This window comes from Erpetoichthys calabaricus, chromosome 5 (genome assembly GCF_900747795.2).
Source record: "Erpetoichthys calabaricus chromosome 5, fErpCal1.3, whole genome shotgun sequence".
NCBI classification, from domain to species: Eukaryota; Metazoa; Chordata; class Cladistia; order Polypteriformes; family Polypteridae; genus Erpetoichthys; species Erpetoichthys calabaricus.
Window position 1 is genome coordinate 202,068,623 of NC_041398.2, and position 15,492 is coordinate 202,084,114.

Genomic DNA, 15,492 nt, shown 5'->3' on the forward strand with positions numbered 1-15,492 from the left:
TATCTTACATTTATAGTTATACTAGCAAAATACCCGCGCTTCGCAGCGGAGAAGTAGTGTGTTAAAGAGGTTATGAAAAAAAAAGGAAAAATTTTAAAAATAACGTAACATGATTGTCAATGTAATTGTGTTGTCATTGTTATGAGTGTTTGCTGTCTTTTATATATATAATATACACACACAGACACACATAAACATATATATACATATACATATATATATACATATCTACATATACACATATCTACATATACGTATATACACATATACACATCCACATAAACATATATATACATATACAAATTTACATATCTACATATATACATACATATATACATACATACATTCACATATATATATATATATATATATATATATATATATATATATATATATATACTGTATATAAACATATGTACTTATTGGCTCCTGTATTTAGGATATAGCAGGTTGGATAATGGACGGATGGACATCTGTATGCATAGCCGTATTTGCCCATTTTCGTTTTTTTTCTTTCTTCAGTAATATTTCAGCAAACCCGGAGCTTGTCAGTTCAAATCCTGGTACTGACACCGCTGTGTGACCCTGAGGAAGTCACTTCACCTGCCTGTGCTGCAAAAAACAAAAGTAATGTAACAAATTGTACCTCAGATGTTGTAAGTTGGTGGAATAAAGGCATAAGTAAAATAGATAAATATGTATTATACACATAGGAACTATTCATTTATTTTCAGTTAAGTCATCTGCAGCAAACTTTTATAAATGAGGGTTTCTGATTTTTAGATAGTGCAAACTGTTTCTTCTTCATTGACGTTTTCTCTTGGAGAGCTTTTTTAATTTCATTGAAAATGAAAGCAGCATCTGCCAAAATATGTAGCTTTCTTATTAATTTTTCAACATTGTGTAAAATAAATGTATAAAGTAACATAAAAGCTTTAAATACTGGTTATTCTTTTACACTAAAATATTACTAAAGAGATACAAAAAAAGTAAAATGGATATGTTCTTTTTCTTTAAGGAGATTAAATATTACTGAAGAAAGAAAAAAAAAATTAAACAGCCAAATGGGGCTATGCATACGAACTTAAAAGGTTTAAATAAAACATAAATATATATTTTATTTTTACTTGCTTAACTTGTGGAGGGTGTATCCTGTAGCAAAGCCCTAACTTTTTTCGTGAAAGCCTGTTTCAGTAAATAAGTGTTAAAAACAGGTGTAAAGATATTGACAATAAGCTAAGCAAACCCAGGAAGACATGGAATCGTTTAAATCAAGTATCATTACATCTTCCTTTCTTAAAGAGAAGTAAGGCAGTACTTATAAGCTTACATATTTATATATAGACATACATACATATATATATATATATCTATATCTGAAGCCGTGCAAGCACACTCTTGAGAATGCAACGTATAGTTGTACAGAAGAAAAGCAATCTTGCCTCAAATGAATGGCAACCTTTTGTAGGTCTATGAAGTTAATTTAAACTTTAGGTTTACACGGTGCTTTCTTTCCGAAGTACCTGCACTCATGAATATGTCTGTATGTGTCAGTCGGTCAAATCAACGCGCTTCGCACCGGTGAAGTACCGCTTTTAAATTTTTATTAAGAAGAAAATAAAACGTTTTTAAATTGAGGGAAAATATACTAATAACAGTTTGTTAAGGATCTGTTTTTTTGTGAAGCTGCGTTTACTCGAGTGATCACTTCGACCTGACTTGGTGGCCAAGTATAAGCATTACCTCGTAGGTAACCACCCATACAATCAGATTGTGAATCAGACTACGAATGCCGTGAATGTAATTACACACTCACTGCACTTGCTTACGGTAATCGAACCTCGGACGTCAGCGCTAGAGCGGCTTAGCAGCGGTGAAGTATTGCTTTTAAATTTTAATTAAGAACAAAAGAAAATCTCAGAGCTTCGATTCCCGAAAGGGAGTGAAGTGAGTGTCCGGTTAACCACCCGGTAAAGCCTATGGTTGGCCAGCAAGTGACGTAACATCAGCCACGGTGCCTTCAGTTGTGAGAAGCATATCATAGAATGATTGAAAATAGTTTTGCATTTACCTTTTTAGTAAAAGGCGAGCTTTTAAGCCTGAGAAATCACCCCGTAAATGCACACGTTTAATTGCACATGTGTTAATATGTATGCTTACACAGTATTAAAAGACACTCAAAAATTAACGTCATTTACCATCAGCCACGGTGCCTTCAGTTGTGAGAAGCAGATCATAGAATGATTGAAAATGGTTTTGCATTTACCTTTTTAGTAAAAGGCGAGCTTTTAAGCCTGAGAAATCACCCCGTAAATGCACACGTTTAATTGCACATGTGTAAATATGTATGGTTACACAGTATTAAAAGACAGTGAACAACGTCAGTTACCTTTGTTCCCGCGTTTGATAAAAGGCGAGCTTTAAAGCCTGAGAAATCACCCCGTAAATGCACACGTTTAATTGCACGTGTTAATATGTATGCTTACACAGTATTAAAAGACAGTCAAAAATTAACGTCATTTACCTTCGTTCCCGCGTTTGACTCGTGCTGTAAATCTCTTCCTTGTTTTTAGTTCACGTGATCACGTAGGAGGCGTGATGACGCGATACGTGACTCCGCCTCCTCCATTAGAGTATATGGACAAAAAATATGTTCCAGTTATGACCATTACGCGTAGAATTTCGAAATGAAACCTGCCTAACTTTTGTAAGTAAGCTGTAAGGAATGAGCCTGCCAAATTTCAGCCTTCCACCTACACGGGAAGTTCGAGAATTAGTGATGAGTGAGTCAGTCAGTCAATCAGTCAGTCAGTGAGTCAGTGAGGGCTTTGCCTTTTATTAATATGTATAGATATGTTAATATTTTGTTCAATGCGATGTTCAGCCTTAAAATTATAACATTTTTAAGGAATTAGATTTACAGAGACAGAAACGTTTTTTAATATTCAATTGATTGAAAATGGGGTCAGTTGCTGCAAAATGTAGCTTCTTATCCTGACATTCATTTTGAATTTTTTATCACTTCTCTTTAATGTCTCCACAAAAATGGTGAAGACTATCTACAAGTAATTTAAAAGAATACTCAACTCAGTTGTTTGTGAATGTAAGAAAATTACATGAAGTTCTTTTTCATCACTACATGGCATTTTGATTGCATCATGAGTACAAAGATGAGAGAGACACATGTTACGGACATATTGATTGTGGTACACAATAAACACTACAGTACATGTAGCTGTAAAGGTTCCTGTCTGCTGGTCACTGCACTAGCAATAAGTTTATCATTTAACAGCTCCATATTTGCAAATGTTTGTGTGGTTAAATCACATTTACATTTAATTACTAAGATTAATTTTTTATTTAGTTTTTTTACATAATAAAGTTAAAATATAAAAAATAATAAATTAATAAAGTTAAAACTGCACTACTCTTTCAAAGCAAGAAGGCTTTTGTTGTTGCCACATTTATCCAGTGGCGGGCCGTCAGGGCCTGCAAGGCCTTCTCTGCTGGCCTAAAAAAATATCTGAATCACAAACTGATATTAATTATATTTTGTCCATGAATACTTATTAAATAATTCCAAATAGTCTGTCCGCTTCCTTTCATAGCTTTTCCGATGGTTGTGCTGCTTCCAGACATGTATTTTCATATTAAAGCATTTAATCAATCACATTTCAGCCATCATTTGTTGCCAGGCAGGGTCAAAATCAAAGAAGTCTGCCCAGGAGGCCTTCACAATCCATTCTGCAGACCCTCTAACACAAAATAAATGTCGATTAAACTGTTGCTTCAATCAATCAGATTTTGAGTTGGTTTCACTAGGGCCCTCTAGCAGGTGTACGGCAACGTCACCGTATTCATACCCGTTGATTGGATAGGATGGTGCGAATGGTGTAATAGATAAATCTGAATGAGAGCATCATGGGGCAGCTGTACACATTGGTATGTTTGGCAGTGACCATTCCCGTGTCCACTGCTTCTGTCGAGCAGACATTTTCACCCCTAAAGCGAATTAAAACTGATGCCAGAAATACGACAGGGCAGGTTTGACTTTCAGCATTAGCTTCGATGGTGACAGAAAGGGACTTGGTGATGGAACTGAAGTGCACGGATAATCTGAACGAAAGAGTAATTGAACTGTTTTTGAGGAAAGACAGGAGGATGGATTTTGTTTACAAATAATCTGAATTATTGGTGAGTAAAATGTTGCAATTTTCCTAAATAATATTGCAAGTTTATGAGTTATTATTGATGTTTTTTATGTGTGTCACGGGCTGTAGCTGCAGTAGAAAGGAACTTGTTCACCCCCGGTTTGTCTATTCAATAAAGGCATTTATTGTGGCTACAGGAGTTATCTATCTGCGATGCAACAGCTCTTTATACTGTATTTTTGCATATTAAGATGGTTTTTGAGGGGCGGGTTGATTCAGACGGAGCACTACTGAAGGCCTAGGTGTGAAATGCACAGTCCGCCACTGCATTTATCCCATTATGGTATTAGTTCTGAAATAAAAAACATGATTGCTGTTACTTTTCATTTTAACGTACGTCACGCTTTTCAATAATTAAGCTACAACTGATAGTACAATTAGTCAATTTTTGATACACTTCCATACGTAACCTCGATAAATGAATGGAGGCTTCACATTTATTTTTTGAATTAAATGGACCTAACTATGTTTATTCATTCAACCATTCATACATTTTCTAACCTAGTTATCCATACCTGTGGCTATTCCACAAAGGTAACAAAATAATCTGTCCCATTCCAAAATAAAATATATTTATTTAGTGCTTCAAAACATTTCACACTGGCCAGACATTCATGTGGCTCAGCTCATAATTCTCTGAAGCACGAGGGAGACCACTCTGATGATATGATCTTCAATGCATTAACATAACTGCATAATCACTGAGATGCACAGTTAACAGGGCTGTTGCAACAGCATGCTTCATTCAGAAAATAATAACTATATTTGTGTCAATTGTTGGGTTAATAAAGACAAAATAGTGTTCCTTACTTACTTCATCTTCAAATACATAATTAACTTTTAAGTGATATGTTTTATTTCACATAAGCAGTCTTAAAAGTGGAACAAATGTAAAAAAAGACCTATGGCACATTTGAAATTTAAATTCATTGGACTTGTAAAATTAAATATTATTATCCTGTAAGTGTTATTAACTGTGTAATGTTTCCTCCATATATTGATACAAATATAAATATCAATAGCAAATATCACAGAACCCAGCAAAGTGATTAGGAGGCCAACATGTTTTGAAGAGTTGTTACAAAAGCCAATTTTGTGTAAATGAAAATATCCTGAATGATCTTGGTATAAACGAATTTATGTGTCACTGATATCTTAATATTTTTTAGATTTGATTTCAGGCCGCAATTATTTTTTGTTTATTAAACAAAAGACACAAACTCCCCAGCAATTTTGTTTATTAAACAAAAAATGTCAGTGATAAGATACATAAATTATTCCACCTATGTTGAAATTCCTCCAAGAATAACTAACCCCCCCCCCCCACGCCTTTTTAAATACATTGGAGAAACGTCACCCTGAGCCACAAATGACATTCATGCAAAGAGACAAGTGCTCAGACACTTCCCCCTTATCTACTATTTCATTTTGAATCTATGAATTTTGTTCAATCCAAATTAGATACACAATGTTTCTGTTGTAAAAATTATAAACAATTTTCAAGCAACACAAGTACCATCTTTGCATTCATTATACATCCAGCAGGTTTTCTTCCATATTACAGGTGATCTTCCAAACATGCAGATAATTATTAGACACCAGTAATTTTCTCACCCAGATCTTCAGCTTCCTCTCATTTTATTCATTCTAAGAGCTGTGTTGCTCTTGTTCATCAAGCCAGTGTGCCAAAGGCATGTTCTCTTTCTAATATCCAACTTCAGCTTAGCATATAATATACCACTTATTAACAGTTATCCTGAATTAATTTTATTTTATTTAATTAGTTTCCTTACAACATAAGTTATATCACCTTTCTATTTAGACAGCAGGAGGCTAAGAGACCCGAGCTTCATGAAAGAGTGATTCTAGCCTTTAAGCAACTAGACAACTAGTGTTGATGGCTGGTCAATCAGTCTTCATTTTAGAAGGATCATTTTAATTAACAACACTTCACAGTGTTTTAACACTAATGAACAATGGCAATAATCGTGCATTCAAAAGCAGTATATACAACACAACTGGATGTTGTATATAGATCATTAAAACAAATTACAATAAAAAGAAGCAAAGTTAAAAATACTGTTTTTTAATGTTCTTTTAATTTCTTTTTGTTTGTTTTAGGTTACAGCACAAGCCACCTGCATCACATTAACAGCTATGAGTGTGGATCGCTGCTATACCACTGTGTACCCATTGCAATCCTTACGGCATCGCACCCCCAGAGTAGCCACAGCAGTTAGCATTGGCATCTGGATAGGTATCTGTCTTGTGTTTAACCAAGCATTATTTGCAATTCATTTCCTTTTCATCTAAATAATATTATCTCTATTATCACACCCACACTACTGCATATGACGAATTATATAATTAACAGTAAAGAACAATTTGGGATTATTGCAAGTTACACATAATTTACTTTTCAGTAAATTGGTTTAAATGTAGTGATTTTCCTGTCTTCCATAACTTGTCAAGCCTGTCTTTTCACAGGAAGAGTGCTGCACTTTATTTTGACAGGTAAAACGTACATGAGAAATTAAGTTCAAGTACTTCCCAAAGCTCTGAATATAATTTAATGATGAATAAAACAAGTGTAATGTAAATGCATTTTTAGTTTCAAACTGATCTTCAAAGTAGAGACTGTGTTCTTTAATATTTAACATTTTTATGAAAGGATTACCTCTAGGGCAAGTTAAGTGTAATCCTTTAGAATAATTTGCAGGCAAATATTGCAATTTCATTGAGAAGGCTAAATAATGGAATTTGTTTCATCTTCTTTGGACTTGTATAATCTATAATGTCTTAAAAACTGTTTGCAGACGGCTCCGTAATTTGCAGAAATAGATTACTGGACAAAGTTTAACATAAAAAATAAGCCATTTCTCTTGCATATCTAATGTAAAATAATATATAAATGATTAATACAGTCATTGAAATGTAGCCATAAAACATTATCATATCTTTATAAGAGTTTTGAATCAATATGATTTTATTTAGCAACCTGCACACCCTTTCTATATCATTTCCACAGTTTACTGGCCCTTTCCCAGTTGAGAGCTACTGCACTAGAGGAAATGAAACCAACCACATGATAATACTAAGTGAATGTGAGCCTGTAGTGGGATTGTAAGATGCCAGAAGTCCTCCAGGTTCCTTGTTTAGAAAAAATAGAATTATGTTGTCCATTTAAATAAAATGTGGATCTGTAGCTGCTTTGGAGACCAAAAACCCTAAGGTCTACTGGGGCTCTGGAATGGAGCGACACCATGGGCCAATGTAGCAATAAAGGGCCAGCCTTGAAGTGACAGTGGGAAAGAGTTTTAAATTTAACCTTTAATAGCCAGACAGCTAACCATAATACAAATAAATAACATGTGTGCAGCAGTTATTTCCTGTGCAAAAATGTATCTTAAAAGCCAATACGCCTTAAAAACTTATTTATTTACTTTTTTTACTTATAAGTGCAGTAGTAGCAGGCAGTAGTGGTTGCCTGTTAATTTTGTTTGGCTTGTACTACATTTTACACTTAAACTGTGTGTGAATACAAAGAATTTTATTTACCTGAAGGTGTAAGAGAGCAATGTTTTTGACAATCCTTAAAACCAATAAAAAAATTTGAATGATGGAAAACTAAGTTGAGAAATGATCTAACCAAGTGCTTCAAGCATAATGAAATGTATTAAATACATTACAATAAATCATCCAATGAATTTAGTCTTTGGTAGGTAACTCACTGAAATTCTTTTTGTTTTGTTCCTCCTAGGTTCTTTTGTTGTCTCTATTCCTGTTGCAATATATCAAAGACTTGACACAGGATACTGGTTTGGACCCCAGACATATTGCATTGAAGATTTTCCTTCTCCTTATTACCAGAAAGCATTTATTCTTTATACTTTCTTGGCAGTTTATCTTCTACCACTTATTACAATTTGTGTTTGCTATGCATTTATGCTAAAAAGAATGAGCAGACCAGTGGTGGAGCCAATTGATAACAACTATCAGGTAAGGTGTAACTGCATGTAACAGCATGCTGAGTCTAATGCTATTTCTTCATTAGGTCTTTGTGTTATAGATTTATATATTTATTGGTCATTATTGTTACATGTACATTATGTGATGACTTTCATAGTGAACCATTTCTAAAACAATATCTTATGGAGTCAGCAAAATAAGGAGTAAATAAAAGCATAATAGAAAAGTCAACAGGGTGTTTAATCAAAAATTACAAAGATTTTGGTTATTATAAGAATGGAAGGCATGGGATCCTCTGGTTATGAACACTGAATCAAACTGAAAACATATAGTCAAGACAGAGATTTCTAGGGTGTCAATGACACATATCTGAATAAACATTCACTTAAAGTGCAGCAAGTTTTTTTGCTGACCTTGCCAGCTTGTCAAGTTACATTTCAGCATTTTTCTTCATGGTCTTCTGAAGATGCCCAGTGTTTAGAAGTCATATTTTATTCTGCCCAAGCACATGCTCAGTTATACAATAATGCATGAATTATCAGAATGTCTCCCTTCAGAGACAACCTGATCCAGGCTGAAAATAAGTTTATTCTTAAAACCAACAAAACAAAACAACTAAAAAATCATCTAAAAAGGGTAAAGAAGGACATTATGAGAAAAATACAACTGAAAAGATCACTGTACAAGAACATTAAACACCACCCAAATAATTCTGACAGGATTACTGGAAACTACATCAAGAGCTCAAAAAAGCATTTGAAAGGTCAAAAAGAGAAAAAATTGCTATTGAAGCCACAATAAATATCATGTATTTAGACTTTAATTTAGCAGCTGTGGGCAACAGAGGTACCTTATGAAACAGGGTCTCAAAATGGTTAACCAGCAGGAGACAAAAAGTACAAATAAGAAGAGAATACTCCAAATGGAGCAAGGTCATCAGTCGAATCCTTCAAGGATTTGTTCTTGGATCACTACTTTTTCTGATTTATATTAATGACATTAATTTTGGTATGGATAATAGACCTGAGAAATTGCAGATGACGCTAAAACTGGAGGAGACAATGACAGACAATGAGAAGGCAGCAAAGAAAATTCAAAAAAACCTAGAAAAGCTTCAGAACTAGGCGAACACCTGGAGAATGCAGTTTAATGTAGAAAAGAGTAAAGTGCTATATGCGGGCAAAAGGAACATCAATTATGAATACAAGATGGGAGACACTATCATATAGGAAGCAGTCTCCGAAAAGGATCTAGGGTTTCGTGTTGACACAACATTTTCATCATCTAAACAATGTGCGGAACAATTAAAAAGGTAAACAAAAATAGGTTATATTCTAAAAACTATGGAATATAAATTAAGGGATGTTATTCTCAGACTATATAATGCACCAGTGTGATCACATCTGGAGTACTGTGTGCAGTTCTAGTCAACACACCACAAAAAAAGACATAGCAGCACTTGAAGCAGTCCAGAGGAGAGCAACCAGGTTCATCCCAGGACTTAAGAACATGTCATACACCGGGGGGCCTACTCTGATCCTGAAGAGCCGCAGTGGTTGCAGGTTTTTGTTCCAACCCAGTTGCCTAATTAGAAGCCAATTCCTCACCAATAACAGATCTTATTTAATTTCAAGATTTGTTAGTGTTTTAACTCCACCATGTCAGTTCATTCTTAAATCATAGATCTTTCTCCTTTCTAATGATACATGTATCATGCAAGTGATTTGAAGCCTAAAATGAATGAGCAATTTTCAGTTCTTCACTTTCTCTTCAGTTTCCTTCTGAGTATTTCATTAAACCAAATAGTGAATGATGAATACACACGGGTGGAAATGAAGATGAGCTAAATGAGGAACTGCTGGTTCCTTTGTTATTTGTGTCATATTACAAATAAGGAGCAGTTAAAACAATTAATACAGCTGTTTAAGACTAAAACAAGCAATTAAGGGTTCAAAATCTTAACAAGCGAGACAGTATCCCGAAGGTTGCCGGTTCGAATCCCTGTCACTGCCAAAAGAGATCCTACTCTGCTGGGCCCTTGAGCAAGGCCCTTAACCTTCAATTGCTCCAGGGGCGCTGTACAATGGCTGACCCTGCGCTCTGACCCCATGGGGTATGCGAAAACTAACAAATTCCTAATACAAGAAATTGTATAAGGCGAAATAAAGAACAAAAAAAAAAAAACAAAACAAAAAAAAAAAAAAATAAAATGAAGCAGAAAAAAATCACTTGAGCAACAAGTGTTTCATCTGCAATGAATGATTTCTCATGAAGCAATTGGGTTGGAACAAAAACCTGAAGCCACTGCAGCCCTACAAGACCAATCTTGCTCAGCCCTGATTTAAAGGGTAAATTAAATGAAGTTAATTTAAAAAAAGAAAAAAACTAAAAAAAAACTAGTCACTAATTAAGAAAATATTTAGCCACTGTGGCTCTCCAGGTTCGGAGTTGGCCACCCCTGTCATACACTGACAGATTTGGAGAATTACATCTGTTCAGTCTCAAGCTCTTTGGAATCCTTAAAGGCATTGATAAAGTAGATCCAGCAAAATATTTTCAGCTAAAGGGTGAATCATGTACTCCAGAAGACCAGTGGAAATTAAGGGAAAGTGTATTTAAGACAAATCATTACGTAGGCAAGGGGAGAATCAGCCCATTTTGAGTGTATTTTTGAACAATTGTATAATACAATTTAGAGCTGCTTTTTTAGATTCAAATATATATCTGACTGTTGATACTTACACCGTTATGCCTCCTACACTCTCTCTTTAAAGCCAGATGAAATAATGACACTTTTTTGGATAAACAATCATGAAATATAGCTATGAAAGTGTATTCTTCCATCTAAATTAGATTTATTCATATATTCATTCATTTTCCACCACTTATCTGAAGCAGGGTCACAGGGACAACGGTCTTAGCAGTGAGGCCCAATTGACCTTTTCCCCCAGCCACAATTGCCAACTTATACTGTGGAATCACAAGGTATTCCCAGGCCATCTGGGAGATATAATCCTCCCAACAAGCTCTGGGTCTTCCCTGGGGTCTCCTTCCAGCTGGTCATGCCTCTAATACCTCCACAGGGAGGTGTCGAGGAGGTATCCATATCAGATGCCCAAACCACCTCAACTGGCTCCTCTTTATTTGGAGGGTCAGCAGCTCTACTCTGAGCTTCTCCCGGAAGTCTGTGCTTCTCACCCTGTCTCTAAGGGAGAGCCCAGCCACTCATTCTGGCTGCTTGTACCCATGATTTCATTCTTTCTCTCATTACCTAAGGCTCATGACCATAGGTGACAGTAGGGACGTAGATCGACTGCTAAATCAAGAGCTTTGCTTTCTGACTCACCTCCTTCTTCCCCACTACAGATCAGTACAGCGACAGCCTAACTACAAGATATATTTAAACTCTTTCACTTGAGGCAGTATCTCACCTTCCAATCTGAGAGGACAGTCCACCTTTTTCCTAATGAGGACCATAAATTAATATTTGGAGGAGCTGATCCTCACACCTGCCACATCACACTTAGTCGCAAACCATCCCAGTGCATGCTGGAGTTAGCAGCCTGACGAAGCCAACAGGACCACATCATCTGCAAAAACCAATGATGCGATTCTAAGGTCACTGAACTGGACCCCCCTCCCCAACTGCGTCTTGATAATCCTGACCATGAAAACCAACAAACAGGATAGGTGCCAAAGCACAACCCTGGTGGAGTCCCACACCCACTGGAAGCAGTGCTGATGTTTTTCCAAAGATGTGGACACAGCTCTCATTGTGATTATACAAGGACCAACTAGCCCTTACTAGGTGCCCCAGAACCTCATAATCTTCCAGTACCCCCCACAGCATCTCTCGAAGAACACGGTTATATCCATCCATCCATCCATTTTCCAATCCGCTGAATCCGAACACAGGGTCACGGGGGTCTGCTGGAGCCAATCCCAGCCAACACAGGGCACAAGGCAGGGAACCAATCCTGGGCAGGGTGCCAACCCACCGCAGGACACACACAAACACACCCACACACCAAGCACACACTAGGGCCAATTTAGAATCGCCAATCCACCTAACCTGCATGTCTTTGGACTGTGGGAGGAAACCGGAGCGCCCGGAGGAAACCCACGCAGACACGGGGAGAACATGCAAACTCCACGCAGGGCGGACCCGGGAAGCGAAACACGGTTATATGCCTTCTCTAAGTCCACAAAACATAGGTAGACCAATTGAGCATACCCCATGCCTCCTACAGAATCCTTGTGAGGGTAAAGTGTGGGTCCACTGTTCCACTTACTGGACGGAACCCACATTGCTCCTCCTGAATCTGAGATTCCATGACTGGGCGGAGTCTCCTTTCTAGTATACTGGCATAAGCTTTCCCAGGGAGGATGAGGACTGTGATCCCCCAATAGTTGGAGCCCAATCTCCTGTTCCCCTTTTTAAATATGGGGACCACCACCCCGGTCTGCCACTCAACAGAAACAGCTCCCTATGACCATGCAACACTGAACAGGCATGTCAGCCATGGCAGTCCAACAATGTCCAGAGCCTTCAGCATTTCAGGGAGGATCTCATCAGTCCCTGGGGCTTTGCCACTGTGGAGTTGCTTAACTAGTTCAGTGACCTCCCTCAGAGAAATGGGCATTGATCCCCCATTAGCTTCTGGTTCTGCCTCCTCCACAGAAGCCATGTTCATCGTGTTCAGAAGCTCCACAAAGTGTTTCTTCTACTGCCAGACAAAATCCTCAGGCTGGGTCAGCACTTCTCCACCATTGCTGAGAACAACCTAGGTAAATCCCTACCTCCCTTTTTTGGGTCGCCCGATGGTTTGCCAGAACATCTTTCAGCCCAATTGACAGTCAATTTCTAAGGTCTTTTTGAACTCCCTCACACCCAGGTTTTTTGTTTCCCTGACCACCAAGGCTGCAGCCTATTTGGCTTGTTGGCATCACCCTGCTGCTTCAGGAGCCTCCCTTGCTTGCAATACACGGAAGGCCTCCTTTTTCAGCCAGATGGCATCCCTCACCACGATTGGGTCCCTGGGTTGCTACCTTGAGAGGCATCTATGGCCTTCAGGCTGCAATACTTTGCAGTCACTTCCACAATGGAGGTATTGAACAAGGCCCATTCGGACTCTACAGGTATGTCCCCAGCCTCCCCTAGGATGCTGGAAAAGCTCTTTCAGAGGTTGGAATAGAATGTCTTCTAGGCAGGGGCATCTCCCAAACATTCTCAGGCCTCCCTCACTACTTACTTGGGGTTACCATGTCTGCCCAGGTATCTCTCCCACCATCTGACACAACTTACCACAAGGTGGTGATCAGTTGACAACTCTGCCTCTCTCTTCACCCGAGTGTCCATGACATATGTCCGCAAATGTGATGATATGATTAGGAAATTGATCACAGATCTTTGCCTTAAGGTGCTCTCTTACCAGGTACACTTATGTTCGAACATGATGTCCATTATGGACAAACCATGGGCATAGCACAGAAGTCCTATATGGACATAGCACAGAAGTCCAATAACAAAACACGGCTCAGGTTTAGATCAGGGAGACCATTCCTCCCAATCATGCCTCCCCAGATGATTCTATCATTACCTGCATGGGCTTTGAAGTCTCCCAGCAGAACTATGGAATCCCCCGCTGGGACCCTTTTCAGGATCCCCTCCAGTGACCCCAAGAAGGCCTGGTACTCCAAACTGACATTTGATGCATAGGCGTATATGGCAGTCAGAGTCCTCCCCACTGCAACCTTCAGCCGCACAGAGACAGCCCCCTCATTCTCCGGCACAAACTCTAACATGGCATCAACCAGTCAGGCACTCAATAAAGAACCCCACTCCCGCCTGATGCCTTACCCCACCAGACAACTTCAGGGTAAAGGAGAGTCCAGCCTCCTTCGAGGGGTTTGGTTCCAGAACCAAGTGAGATGAGTGAACGTGAGCCCAACTATATCTAGTTGGTATCTCTCCACCTCACCCACCAACTCTGGCTCCCCCTTCCCCACCAAGACAAGTGACATTCCACATCCCAAGAGTCAGTTTATGTTTCTGGGTTCATATGAATTAGATGCCAATATGTAAAATGAATAATTTCAACAACAGATTAAATTTCCTTTCAAATTGTGTCCCATTGTTTTTTTCAGAAGCCTCAAATCCGTCTCTAGAAGCTGGGATTTCCATTATTAAACATTGCTGTTGCACTATGTAAAGATTTGCCATGCAGAAGTCATACATTGATCATCCACAAAATTAAAACCACCTGCTAAATATTGTATATTCTCTCTCATGCTGTCAAAACTCCCTCAAATCATGGACTCCACAAGACCTCTGAAGGTGTCCTGTGGTATCTGGCACCTAGACTTTACCAGTTGGAGGCCTGGTCAACACCTTAAACTCTGTCATTTTTCTCAAACCATCCCTGAACAATTTTTGCAGTGTGGCAGAGTACATTATCCTGCTGAAAAAGGCCACTGCCATCAGGGTATCTTTTGCCATAAAGGGGTTTACATGGTCTGCAACAATCTTTAGGTAGGTAGTATGTGTCAAAGTAACACCCAGATGAATGCAGAACCTAAGGTCTCAGAGCAGAACATTGCCAAGAGCATCACACTGCCTTTGCCAACTTTCCTTCCCCCATAGTGCATTCTGCTACCATCTCTTCTCCAGGCAAATGATGCACATGTACCTGGCTATCCACATAATGTAAAATTAGAAAAAAAACATGATTCATCAAACCAAGCCACCTTATTCCACTGGTCCATGGTCCAGTTTTGATGCTTACATGCCCATTGTAGGTGTTTTCAGTAATGGATAGGTGTCAGTGTGGGCACCCTGACCAACTCTGTGGCTACACAGCAAACTGCAGTACACTGTGTGTTCTGTCACATTTCTCTCATGGCCAGCATTGTTTTTCAGCAATTTGAGCCCAGTAGCTCTTCTGTGGGGTTGGACCAGGTGGGCTAGCCTTTGCATGCCACATGCAATTAGCCTTGGGCACCCATGATTCTGATATCGGTTCACTGGCTGTCCTTCCTTAGATCACTTTTAGTAGGTATTAACAACTGCATACCAGGAACACCACACATGATCTGGTGTTTTGAAGATGCCATGACCCAGTTGTCTAGCCATCACAATTTGGCGGTTGTCAAAGTCGCTTAGATCATTACACTTGACCATTTTTCCTGATTCCAACACATCATCTTCAAGAACTGAATGTTAACCTGCTGCTGTGATGGAAAGCGGGTGTCGGCGAGCCCAAACCCTGACATGAACGCACAAACATGGTCCCGGGTTCAAATAAAGATCGTT

General features: G+C 38.4%; 1 protein-coding gene across 1 annotated transcript in view; it reads left to right on the forward strand.

The window, feature by feature from the left end:
* The window catches only part of LOC114652696 (G-protein coupled receptor 54-like), a 70,505-nt gene that overhangs the window by 39,644 nt on the left and 15,369 nt on the right, over positions 1-15,492 (forward strand). The window contains exons 3-4 of the mRNA XM_028803025.2: positions 6,333-6,468; positions 7,972-8,210. Coding sequence (XP_028658858.2) covers positions 6,333-6,468; positions 7,972-8,210 — 375 coding nt within the window. The remainder of the gene's footprint in view (positions 1-6,332; positions 6,469-7,971; positions 8,211-15,492) is intronic.